This window comes from Lissotriton vulgaris, chromosome 1_1, assembly GCF_964263255.1.
Source record: "Lissotriton vulgaris chromosome 1_1, aLisVul1.2, whole genome shotgun sequence".
NCBI lineage: Eukaryota > Metazoa > Chordata > Amphibia > Caudata > Salamandridae > Lissotriton > Lissotriton vulgaris.
Window position 1 is genome coordinate 2,111,085,458 of NC_141685.1, and position 20,517 is coordinate 2,111,105,974.

General features: G+C 41.6%; 2 protein-coding genes across 2 annotated transcripts in view; one reads left to right on the forward strand and one right to left on the reverse strand.

Annotated features, from left to right (window-relative positions):
- PRMT8 (protein arginine methyltransferase 8) overlaps window positions 1-20,517 on the reverse strand; it is a 793,591-nt gene that overhangs the window by 760,832 nt on the left and 12,242 nt on the right. The window lies entirely within an intron of this gene.
- LOC147751670 (uncharacterized) lies at window positions 3,754-8,459 on the forward strand. The gene is made up of 2 exons (XM_086939103.1): window positions 3,754-5,119; window positions 8,276-8,459. Exons 1-2 carry the CDS (start codon window positions 3,754-3,756, stop codon window positions 8,296-8,298), a joined length of 1,389 nt encoding a protein of 462 aa, XP_086795229.1. The 3' UTR covers window positions 8,299-8,459.

Genomic DNA, 20,517 nt, shown 5'->3' on the forward strand with positions numbered 1-20,517 from the left:
AGGGAAACCACAAGGACCAGCATGCCGCTGGACAACATTGGTGTGCCACGCCCATTGAGGGTGGAGTTGTCAATAAAATAATTTTGCTAATAACACTGGTGAGCCCGTCATCTTTCCCTGTGTAGCAGCCCATGAAGAAGAGGCGCCATGCCTCGAAACGCGTCGGACTCAAAATTATGAAATGGATGCAAATCTGTGCAGGTAGCCTTGAGGTTACAGACAGGATGGTAGGAGCTGTTTGTGTGACCTCTGTGAGCGCAAAGGCATTTGGGAGGAAGAAAAATATATATATATATAGATATATATCTATATATATATATCTATATATATATATATATAGATATATATATATAGATATATATATATATATATCTATATATATATATATATATATATATATATATATATATATATATATATATATATATATATATATATATATATATATATATATATATATATATACAGCATTATCAGCTCTCCCTTTTTCATCATCCACTTGGGCAAAAAAGACTTTTTTCCAACTGCTTGTCGGCACCCACTGGGGTTTAATTGAGGAACTAAAAAATCCATGATGCAACAGCACACGCCCACTGGGGCGGGACCTTTGGTATTTAAGTTCACGTAACGCCGCTGGTTTGGGAATGCCAGTGATCAAGGACTCGAGGTAGTCTGAAACGCGTATGGCTCTTTTAATTGCTGAAATGGGAACCTCATGCTGCTGTAATCTGCATAAAAGAAGGAACTTACCTCTCCGTGTGTGGCGTGATCTTTCTGGCCAACTTTGTTGTAATATATATATATATATATATATATATATATATATATATATATATATATCTATATATATATATATAGATATATATATATATATATATATATATATATATATATATATATATATATATATATATATTACCTACTGGCGGTCGCCAGTAGGTATATATAGTTAGGATTTTTTCTCTATGGGGTTTTTGAAAATTCTATGTCTAATAACTTTGGCGTTTGTGGACGGAATTGGCTGAAATTTTCAGGAAAATTGAACATTTTGTTTCTGAGCAGCCCCCGACAATTTGGGGGGGTTTCATCAAGGGGGGCCGAGAAAAAAGGGGGGTCCCAAAACGCGTTTTTCCCATGTTAATTTCCATAGGGCGGTTGGCCTCACTTTTAGCTCGAACGGCTGAATGGATTTGCACGAAACTTGGCAAAATTGTAGGGACTGTTAGCCCGATGTGCCTTTGCTAGGTCTCAATATATGTGCTCCAGTGGATTTTGAGTAATTTAGGTTCAAAAAAAGATATATATCTGGGCAGAGCCTAACCACACATCTGATCTGATTGGCTGTCAGCACTTCATCCAAGAAGTGTTGGCAGCCATCTTGGGACCAATGTACATGATAGCACCTCATTAAAAAGCATTGTAGTTAATAGAGGGTTTTAGGACTTTAGTTACATTATAAATCATTTGTTGATGGTACCATACTCGTTTTAGGAATTGTGGTGGGTTCTAAGGTGATTTTACCATGTGAAAAAACCTTCTGCTGTGATATCATGAATATTGTTTGAAAGAAAACTAATATCTCATGATTTTCCCACAGTGGTTTGGAAGGGGATCTATAAGCTAAACTGAAAGCATATTTTCTGTAAATTCACATTATCTTTCTCAGTCATGTGAAAATGAAGTCTGACATTCTCAGTAAAACATGTACATCCAACAAGGACAGAGACTGTCAGTTGATTCCTTTGTGTTCTACTGCAGCCTCCTAGAGTGTTCTAAAGAACAACTAGAGCGCTAACAGTCCTACTTATTACAAAGGTATGGCACACCTGAAGCCATCTTGATTGGAATAAAGTGGTAACTCTTAAAACATTTAATTTAAAAAGAAACAACATGAGGGGGTATATTTTGACATAGAAAGTATGATTAGTGCTGCAGAATGAAAAATTAGGGCACATTTTGAGTGACTTCTCAAATCCTTTTCTATTTCATTAAAACATTCTGACATGCAGTCTCCCAAAATGGCCACCAGAGACAAAAGAGCCCAAATGTAGCCCAAATATCACCCAGATGTAGCCCAAGTATAGCCCAATGACAGAATGTCCCAGAGTGTTCTAAAGAACAACTAGAGCGCTAACAGTCCTACTTATTACAAAGGTATGGCACACCTGAAGCCATCTTGATTGGAATAAAGTGGTAACTCTTAAAACATTTAATTTAAAAAGAAACAACATGAGGGGGTATATTTTGCCATAGAAAGTATGATTAGTGCTGCAGAATGAAAAATTAGGGCACATTTTGAGTGACTTCTCAAATCCTTTTCTATTTCATTAAAACATTCTGACATGCAGTCTCCCAAAATGGCCACCAGAGACAAAAGAGCCCAAATGTAGCCCAAATATCACCCAGATGTAGCCCAAGTATAGCCCAATGACAGAATGTCCCAGAGTGTTCTAAAGAACAACTAGAGCGCTAACAGTCCTACTTATTACAAAGGTATAGCACACCTGGAGCCATCGTGATGGGAATAAAGTGGTAACTCTTAAAACATTTAATTTAAAAAGGAACAAAATGAGGGGGTATATTATGCAATAGAAGGTATTATTAGTGCTGCAGAAAGAAAAATTAGGGCACATTTTGAGTGACTTTTCAAATCCTCTTCTATTTCATTAAAAAATTCTGACATGCAGTCTCCCAAAATGGCCACCAGAGACAAAAGAGCCCAAATGTAGCCCAAATATCACCCAGATGTAGCCCAAGTATAGCCCAATGACAGAATGTCCCCGAGTGTTCTAAAGAACAACTAGAGCGCTAACAGTCCTACTTATTACAAAGGTATGGCACACCTGAAGCCATCTTGATTGGAATAAAGTGGTAACTCCTAAAACATTTAATTTAAAAAGGAACAAAATGAGGGGGTATATTTTGCCATATGAATTATGATTAGTGCTGCAGAAAGAAAAATTAGGGCACATTTTGAGTGACTTCTCAAACCATCTTCAATTTCATTAAAAAATTCTGACATACAGTCTCCCAAGATGGCCACCAGAGACAAAAGAGCCTAAATGTAGCCCAAATATCACCCAGATGTAACCCAATTTTATGTCAGGGAGCGGAGGCGAGGATTTTGCTAGTCCTTTCTCCATTTTATTGGACAGCAAGTTAGTAGTAAAGAAAAAACATCACATCCAGGACTACCCAAACCAACATGGCAGCGGTAGCCCTGGTAACGTAACAACCAATCAGAGTCCAACAGTTCGTATATATGGAGTCCCAGCTGTTAGTCCTTCCTCTTTCTCCATTGCTGCCTCGGCAAGATAAGTCACGCTCTTCATATCTTTGTCGTGGCAGTTATTTGTGTGATTGTTGACAGCTTTATTTAATAGCGATTGTTTGGATTTGACTTTGCCTTATTGTAGGCTGTGTTTCTATTACGCGGTAGGCTTTAAGCCCGAGCGTTCATTCTTCGCTCGTGCGCGATCTTGGTGTCGGCTTCTGACGCCGATCAGCTGTTCTCCTCAGCGCTCTTCGCGCTTGAGTAGAAACGCGCTGAGGCACTGCGCTTCTGTCATTTTTCGGCCTCTTCCCTCACACTGACGCCGTTTTAGACGGCAAGAAGTATTTTCTGACTGGAATTTTTGTGAGTTTAATTATAATTTCTGTCAGAATTTTGATTTTTCAGGTTTTCTTTTGTGTTAGCCTGCCTGGTACCTGTGTGAAGGGATTTCCCCTTGTATTTAGTTGGGGTGTTTGTGTATGGGTACCAGTTTTTCTGCTAATATGCAGTCCGGTCCTTCAACTGTTGAGATGGTGGCTCCTACTGTTCAGCCACAACTGCCCCCTTTACACCCTCCTGCAGAGGTTGACAAGCTTCTATCTTCGGCGATAGCCCAAGCTCTGGCACCTCTGCAGGACAGTGTAAACAGACTGTCAGCCCATGTTTTTAAGAATGACACTGGTGTTTTTGGGGACAGTGGGGCAGGGCCCAGTGGTGTTCCGTGTGCTCTACCACGTACGGCCAGGAAGCGTGACGCGGGGCACCTGGAGGGCTTCAGTAAACTATCTGAAGTGTTCCGTAAGAGTGCGCGCACGCTTAGAAGCGCACCCTACCGGGGGGATGACTCACCCGGAGAGACTGGTGGTTTTGCCACCCAGGACCTTGACCCGGAGGAAGGGTTCCCCATTGAGGGAGATGATGAGGAGGACGAATATGTGGATGAGGATGAGGATGCTTCCTCAGAGGATTTTTCTGATGTGAGCAGATCTTGGCGCCCTAAGCCCAGTGCTCCTAGTCTTACGGAGGGTGATCTGGCACCTCCTAATATGTTTGACCCATCCACGATTGTAAGACCTAGGTCATCGGAGTGGTTTCCTGAGCAGTCTACTGCTGATTATGTCGCAGCTAAGCTTCGACAGCCTTTACCTCAGGATGTCCGACTCCGTCTGCGCTCTGAGTGCCCACGCCCTTCCCTTCCCTTTAGAGTAGCTTGCACCCCTGAGATTGATCCCAAGTTGTGTACCTTCTTTGCCAAATATATTAAAGACCCCAAAAAGGGTATTGATAGGTCATGGAAAGCCTGTCAGGACAAGCTTCTAGATGTGGTGGGCCCTCTCACTAAAATTATTGAAACGGCCCAACGTTCTAAGGAGTCGGGCTTACCGATGTCTGTTGATGACGTTGCTGGTTGGTCGCAACGGGCAATGTGCCTTCTTGGCAATGCAAATTGCGCGCTTTCTGCAGAACGACGACGTTCCTTACTGCTTAAGATTGACCCGAAATTAGGGGAGTTGTCGTCTTCAGAGGCAGGCCCTATAGCACAGGGTGCTTTGCTTGGTGACCCCTTTGTTAAGGAGTTGGGGAAGTTTGTGGCAACCTTTTCGGCTCTGGACAAGGCTCAGGCTTCGATGAAAAAATTCTTCCCCAGAAAGGTTTTTGGCGGGGCCGGCAGAGGCAGGGGTCGCTCTTCCGGCCGTCAGGTCCAGCAAGGCCCCAATAGAGGCCAGTACAAACGAAATAATGGCTGGAACGATGGACGGCAGGGTACCTTTTACCCCTCCAGAGGAGGCAGAGGCCAAGGCAAAGGACGTGGTGGATTCCAGTCCAACTCCAGAGGATTTAATGGTAAGATTTCGAATCATCTCTCTGGTTCAAATGGGGGGAAGGTTAGCGTTGTTTCCCCAGGCCTGGGCGTCATTAACATCAGATCCTTGGGTGCTGGAGACGGTTCAGGGGTTTCACATCGAATTCTACGGTTCCCCCGTTCAGCTTTCTCGTCCTCGTCCTCTAGTGTTTTCTGTCTCAGACCAAGAACTTGTCGATTTAGAGGTTCAGGCGATGTTACAAAAAGGCGCCATTATCCCCTCGGCGCTTCACCCAAACGGTTTCCTCAGCAACATCTTCCTGGTGGAAAAGAAAGGCAAAGGGTTCAGACCAGTAATCAACCTCCGCTCCTTCAACGAGTGGTTGGTTTACAGACACTTCAAGATGGAGGGCATCCATCTTCTGAGGGACCTTTTGTTACAGAACGATTGGTTGGTTCGCTTGGACCTGAAAGATGCTTATCTTTCGGTTCCAATCTTTCCTCCTCATCGTCGATTCCTCCAGTTTCTGTGGAGGAATCAGGTTTACGAGTTTCTTACACTTCCCTTTGGTCTCTCCTCAGCACCTTGGTGCTTTACCAAACTCCTGCGCCCGGTGGTAGAACATCTCCGGACCCTAGGGATTCGTCTGATTGTCTATCTGGACGACATTCTTTTGATGTGTCAGTCCAAGGACCTCCTTCTTCATCATCTTCAGGTTACTATAACCCTCCTTCAGTCTCTGGGATTCATCATCAATGCCCAGAAGTCGGACCTCTTTCCCCGACAGGAAATGACTTTCCTTGGCTTTCTGATCATAACTACGGATGCGACTCTTCACCTTCCTTCCGAAAAGATCTCCAAGATCAAGAAGGAGATTCGCAAGGTTCTTCGGCGGGATCGAGTATCCCTCCGCCAACTGGCCAGGATTGTGGGCTTACTTTCGTCATCGATCCAGGCCATTTTTCCAGGCCCTCTTCATTACAGGGCTCTTCAGAGACTGAAGGCTTTTCACCTCCGCAAGGGTCTTACTTACTCGGAACTGATTTCCTTGAATCTGGAAGCCCGATCGGAACTCCTCTGGTGGTTAGATCACATGGATGCCTGGAACGGGAAGGCGATTTTCGGTTCCCGTCCGGATCTGGTGATCGAGTCAGACGCCAGTCGCCAGGGTTGGGGCGCCCGTTGTGGCTCCCTCTCGGTGGGCGGCAGATGGACGGAGGAGGAACTTCACCTCCATATCAACTGTCTGGAGCTTCTTGCGGGCTCGTTCGCGATCCGCTCCTTCACCTCGACCAAGGTTTCGTGTTGTGTGCTTCTTCGGATGGACAACACGACTGCGGTCAGGTACATCAATCGGTTGGGAGGCACGCACTCCAAGGTCCTAGCGGAACTTGCGAAAGACTTTTGGAACTATTGCCTTCTTCGCCAGATCTCTGTCACGGCGGAGTATCTCCCGGGCGATCTCAACACGGTTGCGGATTGGCAATCCAGGAATTTCCGGGATGCCAGCGACTGGAGACTGGATCCTTCAGTGTTTCAGAGGATTTCGGACCTTTGGGGTCTTCCAGTAATGGACTTATTTGCGTCCAGGTGGAACGCCCAGCTTCCCCGTTTCTACAGCTGGAAACCGGATCCGGGGGCGGAAGCAGTGGATGCCTTCCTACAGGACTGGTCCATGTTTCCAGCTTATGCGTTTCCCCCTTTCCTTTTCATTCAAAGGGTGGCGGCTCAAGTCCACAGGCAGAGAGCTTCTCTGATTCTGATCACGCCAATCTGGAGAGCTCAATGCTGGTTCCCTTCTCTTTTGGAACTGTCCTGGGACAAACCTCTTCGACTTCGGTCGTTCGACCTCATTCTGACGGATCCATTGGGTCACCCACATCCGCTGGTTCTCCAGGGCCATCTACATCTCATGGCATGGAGGATTTCAGGGGACGTTGGACTTGTGACTCGCTTTCGAGAGACGCTGAGCTCCTCATTCGAGGAGCCTGGGCTCCTAACACCACTAAGCGGTATAGATCAGCATGGAACAGATGGGTTCGTTGGTGTGTGGGAAAACACCTGGATCCCATGGGCTCCTCTGTCACTGACGTGATTAACTTCCTCGCTGATCTTTTCAAAAAGAAATTGGCGTATAGCACCATTAATTCTTTCAGGTCGGCAATTTCTGCTGGGCATGCCCTCGTTGATGGCTCTCCGGTTGGGGAGCACCCTTGGGTTTGTAAACTCCTTAAAGGTATTCGCCTTTCGCGCCCCCCAGAACCTCGTTATTCAGGTTTGTGGGATGTTAATGTGGTCTTGAATTTTCTAAAGGCCTGGCAGGATAATCAATACCTTTCCCGCAAGGAGCTTTCGGCAAAATTAGCGATTCTCCTCTGCTTGATCTCATGTAAACGTGCTTCAGATGTTCGTGCTCTGGACGTGTCAGCCAGGGTTTTTACCCCAGAAGGGGTTACATTTACTGTTTCAAGAAGAACTAAATGTAATACCAGGTCAGTAACTTACCCGGCTTTCCCAGATTCGCCAAAGCTCTGTGTTGTTCGTTGCCTTAAGACATATGAGGATGTTACTCTTGAGCTCCGCCCTCCGGGCGAAAGACAATTACTTATAGCGGTCAAGAAGCCATTCAAGGCTGTTTCCTCTCCCACCATTGCCAGATGGGTCAGGTGGATAATGACTGAAGCTGGAATTAGCGTCACTGACTTTGGGGCTCATTCCACTAGAGGTGCAATGGCTTCCAAGGCTATTCAGGTAGGTGGACGCCTGGAGGATATCATGAATGCAGCGGATTGGTCTTCAGATTCGACTTTCAAAAAGTTCTACTTCAAGCCAATCCATGAAGCTGGGTCGTTGGTGGTGAGTAGGCTTTGAACAAGCAAAATCCTCGCCTCCGCTCCCTGACATAGAATGAGAAATTTCCTAGTTACCACAAAGGAAAGTTTCAATTCTATTAAGGAGGCGGAGGCGAGGATTTTCCCACCCAGGCTTTATCGAGCCTGCCCTCCCGTACTGGACTATGATGTGTTACTTCGTTTAAGGGAGTATACCTTTTTCTGAGTTTTTAATGTTTTCATTGATAAGCTGTGCAATGTTGATTAAGCTCTATCGGCATTTCGTTATGTTACTCCATTGCAATGTTCTTGAATTCCTCGACATTGTTCTGGACGAGATATTATTATTTTGTTCTCTTCCCTAGGCTCCGATCAAAAGACGGACTAGTGGTTGGATGACTTCTTCCCTGCGGCAGCTCCCACGAAAGAGGAAGGACTAACAGCTGGGACTCCATATATACGAACTGTTGGACTCTGATTGGTTGTTACGTTACCAGGGCTACCGCTGCCATGTTGGTTTGGGTAGTCCTGGATGTGATGTTTTTTCTTTACTACTAACTTGCTGTCCAATAAAATGGAGAAAGGACTAGCAAAATCCTCGCCTCCGCCTCCTTAATAGAATTGAAACTTTCCTTTGTGGTAACTAGGAAATTTCTCAGTATAGCCCAATGACAGAATGTCCCAGAGTGTTCTAAAGAACAACTAGAGCGCTAACAGTCTTACTTATGACAAAAGTATGGCACACCAGAAGCCATCTTGATTGGAATGAAGTGGTAAGTCTGAAAACACTCAATTTAAAAAGGAACAACATGAGGGGGTTAATTTTGCCATAGAAAGTATGATTAGTGCTTCAGAAAGAAATATTAGGGATCATTTTGAGTGACTTCTCAAATCCTCTTCTATTTCATTAAAAAAATTGTGACATGCAGACTGAAACATGCACCTTGAATACCAGCAGCAGACGTCCCTGGTGAGCAGTAGCTTTACTACAGTGATCTAATGTGCAACTAGAGTGCTAACATTCAGAATTTATGGCAAATGTGTGACACATCTGAATGCCTTCTTGATGGAACCAAAATAAACAAGCATTGAAAATGCAATAGATCTCGCCCTCGTTTAAGTTAAAGCCATTCTGTTTGTAATGAGGTGGCTTTTTAGCTTTGCTTTTATTAGTGTTTTTTCAACTTTCATGTAAATAACATGCATCTGTATGCATATAAGTATATGTATGCATGCATTTATGTTTGTATTTATATAGATATACAGATGATATATGTTTATATATGTATGTATATATATATATATTCACTGAAAGAACCATAGGCTATAGACCATATATAGTTAGGAATTAGCATTTACAAAACCTTGAAAATTCACTGAAAAAACCCTAGGTTATAGACCATATATAGTTAGGAATTAGCATTTACAAAACCTTGAAAATTCACTGAAAAAACCATAGGTTATAGACCATATATAGTTAGGAATTCGCATTTACAAAACCTTATTTTACTCACACAAAACCATTGAAATTCCATATATAGTTAGTTGCGCTAACTATATATCGCGCACCCGCAATCCACTGCTGATGATATTACATCATTCATGACATGGTCAGTGACATCACTGATGACATCACTGATGACATCTCAAATGACATCACTGATGACATCACTGATGACAACATCCAGTGACTGTATGTTTCTGTAAACTTAAAATATGTCTTACATATTGAAGAATGAGTGGATGTATAAGTGTCTGGATGAAGGATCTAGTAGGTGCATGACTGACTGTATGAGTGAGTGATTAAATGTGTCTCACTGAGTGCATGGGTTAGTGACTAAACTGTCTTAATGTGTGCATCATTATGTCTGTTGTTCTGTAAACTGTTGCATGTGTTGATAAGTAGCTATATGAGTAACTATATGGGTTATTGATTGGTTGCCCAAGTATTTGTATGGGAGACTGAGTGTGTGTGTGGGTGGCTGGGAGGTGTATGACTCTGTGCATAGATGTGTGAGCAGTTGATTCACTAGATGTATGGTTTCAAAAGTGCATGTGGAAACAGCTGTATGGGCGGTTGACTGTGTGCATGAGTGTATTGGTGAGTGAATGGATATCTCAGTGCTACATGTCAAAGTAAGTACATATGTAAAACACAGTACATGTGAGAGTTGACATATATAAATAACTGTGCATAAGAGCCAGTGAATGTGTGAGTGGCTGTATGGATCATTGTGAACTTGTATCAGGGATTGTATAAGAGAGTAAATATGTGTTAGTATATGTTTGAATAAGTAAAGTTTGTATAACTGTATAGTTGAGGAAATGGAGGTGTGATTGATTCTTTGCATGACTGACTAGGTGTGTGAGTAACTCCATGGATGAGTGACAGTCTGTGAGTGTCTGTTTACACTGATTGTATCTAAGGTTATATTAGAGTCTGAAGAGGTTCATCGTATTATCACATGAATTATATCATCAGTGATGTGATCAGTAATGTCAAATGAGATGTCATCAGTGATGTCATTTGAGATGTCATCAGTGATGTCATTTGAGATGTCATCAGTGATGTCATCAGTGATGTCACTGACCATGTCATGAATGATGTAATATGTGACATCATCAGCAGTGGATTGCGGGTGCGCGATATATAGTTAGTGCAACTAACTATATATGGAATTTCAATGGTTTTGTGTGAGTAAAATAAGGTTTTGTAAATGCGAATTCCTAACTATATATGGTCTATAACCTATGGTTTTTTCAGTGAATTTTCAAGGTTTTGTAAATGCTAATTCCTAACTATATATGGTCTATAACCTATGGTACAGTCACATGGTATTGAGATCATACTCATGGAAAACAGACTACTGGTAAATTCACGGGCTGAGTCCTATGTAAACAAACACTCGTTATGCAAGGAATGGACATGTATAAGTAATCATAATATCAAACAAATATTAAAGGTGCAGAATGCATACTTATACATTCTATTTGGATATTTCTAATACAGCCCCAGTGGGCAAAGTAGTCGCAACTAGTGTCCAATTGCAGTGGAAATGTAACTGCACTAAACAATCCAAATGCTCGACATTCAAACAGTATCGAGATTCCAGTTGGCACCAAAATTGCCATGAATTAATTCATTCATACTGTCCAAACATCTCGAGGTGTTATTGTTGTAATTGATGTCAGGGTTGAAAACAAGAATAACATTCTTACCACAACCCTGTTCCGTAAGAGTACGGCTGGGAACAGCTTATTACACGCCTCGAGCTGTCACCCGACCAATCTTATCAACTCCATCCCAGTAGGAGAGTTTCTTAGAGCTAAACGGAACTGCTCTAATGAATTAGACTACAACAGGGAGGTAACCCTCATGAGCGAAAGATTCAAAGAACGAGGATATGGCCGCAAATGCATAGCCAGGGCTCTGGCCAAGGTAAAAGAGAGAGATAGGACAAGCCTCCTCAGCCCCACTGCACCTGAGAGTCAGTCCAACAAAGGCGTGATCAGTAGATTTATTACTGATTACAACTGTGACTCCAAGGGGGTGAGAAAAGCTCTGAGCAAATACTGGAACATTTTAAAACTAGACAAGGACCTAGCCCCAGGAATCTCTGAGCATCCCCAACTTACTTTCAGGAGACCAAAATCCCTGAAAGACCTTCTCTGTTCGACTCTCTTACCCAAGACGATCAAACAGAGAAACCCAGTACAAGGCTTTTACATTTGTGGGAGGTGTAAAGCCTGCCGTAACAGCAAAAACATCAAGGAAATACAACTGTCTAACGATACTAGCAAATTCAAAATCACCAAGCATGTGACATGTCTGACTGACCATGTCATATATGCATTGAAATGCCCCTGCCAGCTGCATTACATCGGCAGCTCCAAACACCAGGCCAAGAAAAGAGTGCTCGAACACATGCGAGCCATAACCAATGGGGATAAGCAATATCCCATTGCTAGGCATTTCGCCACGCACCACAAGAGCAATGCCAACTTACTATCATTCTGTGTTCTGGAAACAGTCCCTTTAAGAGAACGAGGGGGAGACCGTATAAAAGAGATGAGAAGACTTGAATCTAGATTGATCATCAAGTACAGGACCACCCAACCCAATGGCCACAACTTACATGAGGAATTGAGTGTGCATTTAGGTTAACATGGTTTGTCTGTGTACATTTCTGCCGTTTTTTAACCAATAATGTTTTTATCACCTTTATCACTTACAGTACAGTCACTTATTACGTGTCTCTCACTTTTTTGGTTTACAGAATTGCCTGGGGACCAATCTTGGGAATCTGTCCGAATATTATGAGCCTCGGATGAGCATGAAATGTATGAATGGACTTCACTGAATTATGAATTTTTGAACTTATTGGCTTCGCCCACTTGGGCGTAATTACAACAATAACACCTCGAGATGTTTGGACAGTATGAATGAATTAATTCATGGCAATTTTGGTGCCAACTGGAATCTCGATACTGTTTGAATGTCGAGCATTTGGATTGTTTAGTGCAGTTACATTTCCACTGCAATTGGACACTAGTTGCGACTACTTTGCCCACTGGGGCTGTATTAGAAATATCCAAATAGAATGTATAAGTATGCACTCTGCACCTTTAATATTTGTTTGATATTATGATTACTTATACATGTCCATTCCTTGCATAACGAGTGTTTGTTTACATAGGACTCAGCCCGTGAATTTACCGGTAGTCTGTTTTCCATGAGTATGATCTCAATACCATGTGACTGTACCATGTGACTGTATATAATTTTCACTTCCTGGTTGGTTTCGGTCTCGTGAAAAAGCAGAACTTACTGCGAAACGCGTCGAGAAAGCCATTGAATAAAATCACGCTTTGCACTTTCAAGTGGCCCGGATCTCTTTTCTTTACTGGCGAAGGTTTTGGTTGGATATATATATATATATATATATATATATATATATATATATATATATATATATATATATATATATATATATATATATATATATATATATATTACCTACTGCCAGTTGCCAGTAGGTAGTTATGGTTACGACCTATTATTCATAGGAATATCGTAACATTCTATTCCCAATAATTACCAAAGAATGTTATAGTTAGGATGGCATTTTATCCATACTAAGCCATAGAAATGCAGCAGTTACATTTATACTTATAACTATACTTATGTTAAGAAATTGTGACCTGTTGCCTTAAGTTACTCAATAGCAAGAGTTATAGTTTCTTAGTATAAATCTAACTGTACGCATAACTATAGCTACTGAATTTCTATGGCTTTGTATGGGTAAAACAAAAGCCTAACTATAACAAACCCGTAGTCTTTGGTTTTATCAGTGAATTTCTATATTTTTTCTAACTGGGCCCTAAATACATGCAAGATCTGCAGATTTTAGGTTTAGGTGGAAAAAAAAGACTCGCCTATGTATTCTAAAGGGTCAGCATACCTCTATCCTGGCCCCTTATATGTGTTTGACACTTTATTTTCAACATACCCTGCTAATGCGAGAAATAAAAATTGCGGTTAGAACTTTTCTTTCAAGCTGTGGCTAGCCAATCAAGGCCTTCCTTTCCCCTCTGTATTCTTGGATCCTCAGCGTCCCTAGATATCTATATTTTTACATCTCTGATATCTCTAAAACTACTGAACAGATTAGCACCAAATCACAATAAGCATGCTTTATGGGTCAACAACTAGCTTACTGCCAAATTTGTTTTAATTCCATCCAGTGGTTCGGGTTGCAGTAGTGTTCGCAAATTGAAAGAATCTGATAGATTAGAAAGGGGAAAAGGTGTTTTGGGACCCCTCTTTTTCTCGTCCCCTGCTTGATGGATCACCCCAACACTTTTGACACAGCAGCTGAACCAACTAAAGTGTGAGTTTTGAAAATTGCGAAGATTCGCTAACCGGCGCCAAAGTTATTGGCAAAATGAAAAATGGTATTCCTATGGAATCTTTAGTTCTAGCAATAACTACCTTCTGGCTATATATGTATATATATATATATATATATTTATATATATATATATCTCAGAAGCCGCTTGAAGAGATCAGGTGCAGCGTGAAATTTCCAGCAAGCACCGAAGAAGCAGACACGAGCCCAGAGTAAGTGCAAGCAGTAGCGTTTATTTTTCTCATAAGTCCGCCATAACGCGTTTCACCACCGGAGTGGCTTGATCACATGACAACGTTCAAACATTCAATGGACCATTAAAACAGCTAGCACCCTATGCACGTGATTGTGAAGGTGATAAACATAAAGAAAAGGTGAAATGCAGCATATTTTCAACCTTAGAAGAAAGACTGTGCTTCGTATAAAGTAAAACTGTTAAAGTAATTACTTTGTTCCAACTGATAGGAGGGAATTATCAAAAATAAATGCATATGATGACCTAAGCTATAAACCATCGAAATTTACAATGAAAGAAAACTCATAGCATAAATGCATGACTAACAGTATAAATACATACAGCATGATTACATTCACCATTGCACCCCATAAGGTTTCAAGGGAAAATTTGATAAAGTGCAATTAGAAATATAAATATATCCAGGGAAAGGGTGTTTTTACTTTTCTATACAAAAATAGATTTGATAAAAAATATCTATATATACACATTTCATATATTTACACACCAGCGGTTAAAGATTATAGGTCATTGCATAATTGTAGCATGAATGCTTGGTCTTAATGTACAAAGTGCAGCAAATTATACAGAACCCTCTTGTATGTCAATAGACCCAAGATTTAAACACAGTTGGATTTTCGTGAAAAATATGAATTAAAGTGCTGTTGAGTGCCAAAAATAAATAAAGTGAATGTGAAATTAAAAAACAATCCTAATATGCGGATTGTGTGAGAGGCAAAAGACAGCTAAATGGGGCAAATCGTCAGTCAATCACATTTATAAGGAGATGTATTAACATATCATCTGACACGATAATCCGGCTGAAAGCATCGGATTAATAACACATGGGTTACAGTGAGAACAGGAAGCAAAAGGACACAGGGGGTAGGTTATCAAAATGTACTAGGAGAAACAGAAAAAGGTCACTTTAAGGGGTGCTCAAAGGATAAACATGGTCATAGACAGGTATGTAAATCTTCAGTGTTCTTTAAGCCTCCAGGGCTCTTACTATTGAAATTCAGGATATACCTGGTCTCCAACATACGTATTTTGCGTTCTCGGTCACCTCCCTGTTTAGTTTTAGGAATCGTGTCGATGACATAATATTTGAGGTCCATCAGGTTGTTGTTGTGGACCTCTCGAAAATGTCTCGCCACTGGGTAGGTGGGGTCAGAGTTGGTGATGGCGCTAATGTGTTGTAATATCCTTACATTAGCTGGTAATTTGGTACTTCCTACGTACCGTAAGGGACAGGTACATTCCAAGATGTAGATGGCGTACTCAGTTTTACAGTGGAGGGATTTGGAAATTTTGATTTCCTTGCTACTGAAGGCTGTACGGTAACTAGTTTTGTTGATACCGTAAGTACAGGCTTTACATGAATGACATTTTGTGAACCCCCGTGAGGTTTTCAGCCAATCTTTGGACGGGATGACTTCTGTACAGTTGGATACTAGACTGTTATAAAGAGAAGTAGCTCTCTTATAGGTGATGCTGGGTTTGGCTGGCATTTTGTGGCCTATTACTGGGTCAGAACGTATAAGGGCCCAGTTCTGATAGATGATTTTATTTATCGCACCCTTTTGGGTACTGTAGGGCACGATGAGTCTGACAGTGCTAGATTCTGGTGGTTCAATGGGTTCAAGGGTTGGAGAATTTCTGATAGTTCTGGGAACAAGTAGATGATTTCTATCCAGTTCCGTTGTTTTATTAATGGCTGTTTGAATGATATGCATGGGATATCCTCTAGCAAGGAATCGCTCCTTGCATTCATTTTGAGCCATTAGTAAATCAGTGGGATTGCTGCAGATCCTTTTTATTCTCAACATTTCCCCATAGGGGATGCTGCGAATTAGGTGTTTCAGACGGAAACTGGTATAATGTAAGATGGAATTACCAGCAGTTTCCTTTCTGTAGAGCTTAGTTTCCAATGTACTGTTGGTAATGTACAGTTCTATGTCTAGGAAATGAATGCTGGTATGACTCATGGTACAGGTAAAATTCAAATTGATATCATTAACATTCAAGAGGTTGACCCACTCCTGGGCCTCTTCCCTAGTACCATCCCAGACAAAGATAAGGTCATCAATATACCTATAGTACATTTTAACATGTTTCTGATACCATTCACCTAGAATGCCTTTTAGGACCAGCTCCTCCCACCAGCCCATAAAAATGCAGGCATAACTGGGGGAGAAGCTGGCCCCCATTGCCACCCCCCTCACCTGTTGGTAAAAAGTTTGATTAAAGGTGAACAGATTATGATGTAAGCAAAAAGTCACCATATCTAACAGCATGTTGTTATGCTCAGGGGAAGCGGGTCTGTTCTTGGTGAGAAAGTAATCCAAAGCTCTTATACCGTCCTTGTGATCAATACAGGTATAGAGAGATGAAACATCTAAAGTAAGTAAAAGGAACCCAGAATCCCAAACAAAGTCCTTGATTTTATCCAGAAAATCACTAGTGTCTCTAAGATAAGAAGCCAACCCAGTTACACAGTCTTGCAAAAAAAAGTCAATATAGTTTGAAGTGTGTTCCAACAAACTATTCCTACCGGAAATGATGGGCCTTCTGGGGGGGTGCAGAGAGTCTTTGTGAACTTTAGGAATAAAGTAAATGTTGGGGATAGTGGGATAATCATTCTTCATGTACAGGTGTTCATCCTTTGTAATCAGACCAGCGCTTTTCCAGGCTAAGAGTTTCAGAAAAAACGAGTTTGACGTCTCTTTGACTGCTGAGGCACTGCTGATTCTGTAGCATTTGCGGTCATTCAGTTGGAGCATGGCTTCAGTCATATATTGATTTCTGTCCCATAGTACCACATTACCTCCTTTATCCGAGTTACGGATGACAATCTGGTTGTTTTGTTGTAGTTTGGCCACCAGGTTATCATACGTTCTATTGCGTCTGGATATTTTATTTTTCATGGCGCAAGTTTTGAAGTTCAATTTTTTCAGTTCATTGATCACGTGTTCATTATAGATGTCAATACCATCTCGTGGCATGATTGGATTGAACCTGGATTTGTTTTTGAAAGGAGTTGTGGTGGTGGTTCCAATGGTTTGACTAGAAATTTGACTGCTTGAAGAAGGTTGCGAAAATTCAGTGCGGTTTTGGGCATGAAGATCCGTTAGGACAGTAAGCAAGGTAGAAGGTAATCCTGTACAGGATGGGGTCCCAGTGGAAGTCTGGCTTCCCATTTGAGTGATGGTTTCCTTGTCTGGTTGCTTGGATGGATTGAGGGTGTGAAATTTATGCAATTTAAGTTTGCGAATAAATTGGTACACATCCATGCGGGTGGTAGCATAGTCAAAGTTAGATTCTTTACAATAAGAGAGTCCTAGAGATAGAATTTGAATTTCTGCTTTGGTCAGGACTGTCTCTGTTAGATTAATAACCGTTTTTTCTGAAGGGTTATTGAGATTTTTTTAACTTTCTTCTGGGTTGCAGTCAATGGGAATTGTTGAAATGCAGGCATTGTTATGTGCCATTACTGGCGATTCCAACGACCTTTCCCCTTGCCCCTGTAGTTGGAGTTTGTTGGCGCGTTTCCTTGCTTTCCGCCTTTGGCTGCGTTTGTGGTTTCTCCGCTTGCGGCTTGTGTCTGCAGATTCCGGGGCCGTAGGGTTGACAGTCGATCCATGGATAAAAAAACAATTTCATCACCTGGAGACGGAATTGCCTTAGGGTCAGCGGGTGCTGCTCTGATGTTGTTGCCTTCGTTATCGCTTTCAGCGGCAGAACTGAAGTCGGAAAGTGTGGATTCATTTGAGGCATACGATGTACCCGCTTGTGCTCTGTTTTTATTTTTCCCCATTGGTTTGCCACTTTTGATTGAATCGAATTTGCGGGCAAAGGTAAAAATGCGTATGCATTCATAATCTGCAAGGTCACGCTGGAATTTGTACGCCTTGCGCGCCTTAATTTTCTCCTCTTCTTTTTTGAGGCGTGTGGTCATTTCTGCATTGAGTTTATTTATTTCTTCAGGTGTTCCCATTTGTGCAATTTCATCTGTTAGTGCTACCACTTTTTTTTGCAGTTCGATGCGGTCAATTTCTGCGTACTTGACAAGCAAAATTACCAGTTCTCTAGATGAGTCGAGGTTTTTCTGTGCCCACTCTCTCATTAGCTCGGGGTTGGGCTGTTCATAACTTGGAGCCAGTAAGATTCGTAATCCCTTCAGTACTCTGCCAACGTCCAAATAGCTCTGTAGTGATCTATGCTCCCACCATTTTGCCTGCTCTCCCCGCATCAACTTTTCCAAGGTTTTCATTTTGTTTTTTAGTGTGTCATCAGGTTTGACATTACTTTGTTCTGCAGGTTCGGAACGATCACGAGCCTCGGCGGTGTTAATGAAAAGCCCCTGCGCTGCCGCTTCTCGGTCCTTTAACGTGTCGGCAGACATGTTAGTTTTATAGAGAAAAAGAAACGCCGATTTCACTTGAAGGTTCGACTCGGACTGAAGGGTATTAATCACCTTCTGTCTCACGAGTGCCTTCGCACACCAAACACCCCACAATCCTTGAGAGGTCCTACCTTTCACGTCCTGCTTGTGTTCCCGAGCACCCTCCGGTGCGGCAAGGAAAAGCGAGCGTTCCAGGTGCCTTGTAGTCTCTGGTGGGGGGGCAAGCCGGTATAATCCTCCCGGATTGAAAGAGAAGGCTCCGCGCCGTAGCTCGAAGACAGGCTTCCGTTTACCAACTGCCACAGTGGGTTTGGGGGTCCGTGTGTAACTGGTCGAAGCTTCACAAGTTATATATCACAGAAGCCGCTTGAAGAAATCAGGTGCAGCGTGAAATTTCCAGCAAGCACCGAAGAAGCAGACACGAGCCCAGAGTAAGTGCAAGCAGTAGCGTTTATTTTCTCATAAGTCCGCCATAACGCGTTTCACCACAGGAGTGGCTTGATCACATGACAACGTTCAAACATTCAATGGACCATTAAAACAGCTAGCACCCTATGCACGTGATTGTGAAGGTGATAAACATAAAGAAAAGGTGAAATGCAGCATATTTTCAACCTTAGAAGAAAGACTGTGCTTCGTATAAAGTAAAACTGTTAAAGTAATTACTTTGTTCCAACTGATAAGAGGGAATTATCAAAAATAAATGCATATGATGACCTAAGCTATAAACCATCGAAATTTACAATGAAAGAAAACTCATAGCATAAATGCATGACTAACAGTATAAATACATACAGCATGAATACATTCACCATTGCACCCCATAAGGTTTCAAGGGAAAATTTGATAAAGTGCAATTAGAAATATAAATATATCCAGGGAAAGGGTGTTTTTACATTTCTATACAAAAATAGATTTGATAAAAAAATATCTATATATACACATTTCATATATTTACACACCAGCGGTTAAAGATTATAGGTCATTGCATAATTGTAGCAAAATGAAAAATGGTATTCCTATGGAATCTTTAGTTCTAGCAATAACTACCTTCTGGCTATATATATATATATATATATATATATATACATATATACATATATATATATATATAGAGAGAGAGAGAGAGAGAGAGAGAGAGAGAAGAATGGCCAGTCAAAGAAGGAACCAACAAACAAAAAACAACAAAAGAGACAACAGAAGAAATTTTTGGGAAAAATAGGGCCTACCAACATGGAAGGAACTGGTGAGATGGCAGTGATTAATTTAACAGATATGACTCTCAACACTGAGGTAAAACAACTACTAGCTTTAGGACTCTCCCTTAGCCCCGAAAGCTCTTTCAATTACACAAAGCCACGGGTCAACCTTTATAAGAGTGTCAGAAAACTTAAACTCCTGAAGTTTCATGCACAATCTAAACAAACAAAGGCAACAAACATTGAATTATCTTCTATAGGAAGCAATCAACCAATAAGGGAGAGAGGCACAGACAGTACCAAAAATCAGGAATCACAAGAACTGGTCGACACTCTCTTTGAGTTAATACAAGATGGGAACCAGGCCAGTGGAACCCATGTTGAAAATGCACAGAGCAGTTCAACTGTGCCATGTAAGACACCATTTAAACCACCGTCTTCGTTCTAGCCATTCATGAATAAGGACACAATCGATGTGTTCCAAGAGCAAGTAATTACCGATTTAAAGAGCCTAAATAGATCTGCACACAAAGCAACAACCAAGGTCACGAAAAACAAAAAAGAGCTACAATACCACCAACTAATGACAAAAATCAGAACTTACAAAGAAGTAGTGGTTAGAAACGCTGACAAAGGCGGAAATGTGGTATTTTGGAAAAGAAAAAACTACCTTAAGGAGGCAATGAGCCATTTAAGTGACCAATCTTGTTATTGTAACAGTAATAAAATGACTTTTATGCAGTGCAATCATCATTTCGGATAAAATTGATGGCTCGGCGAGAAACTGGCCTACTGACAACAGAGGAGTACAAAAAAATTGTGGACAGCAAATCCAACAATCCCCATATTGTACTTTATA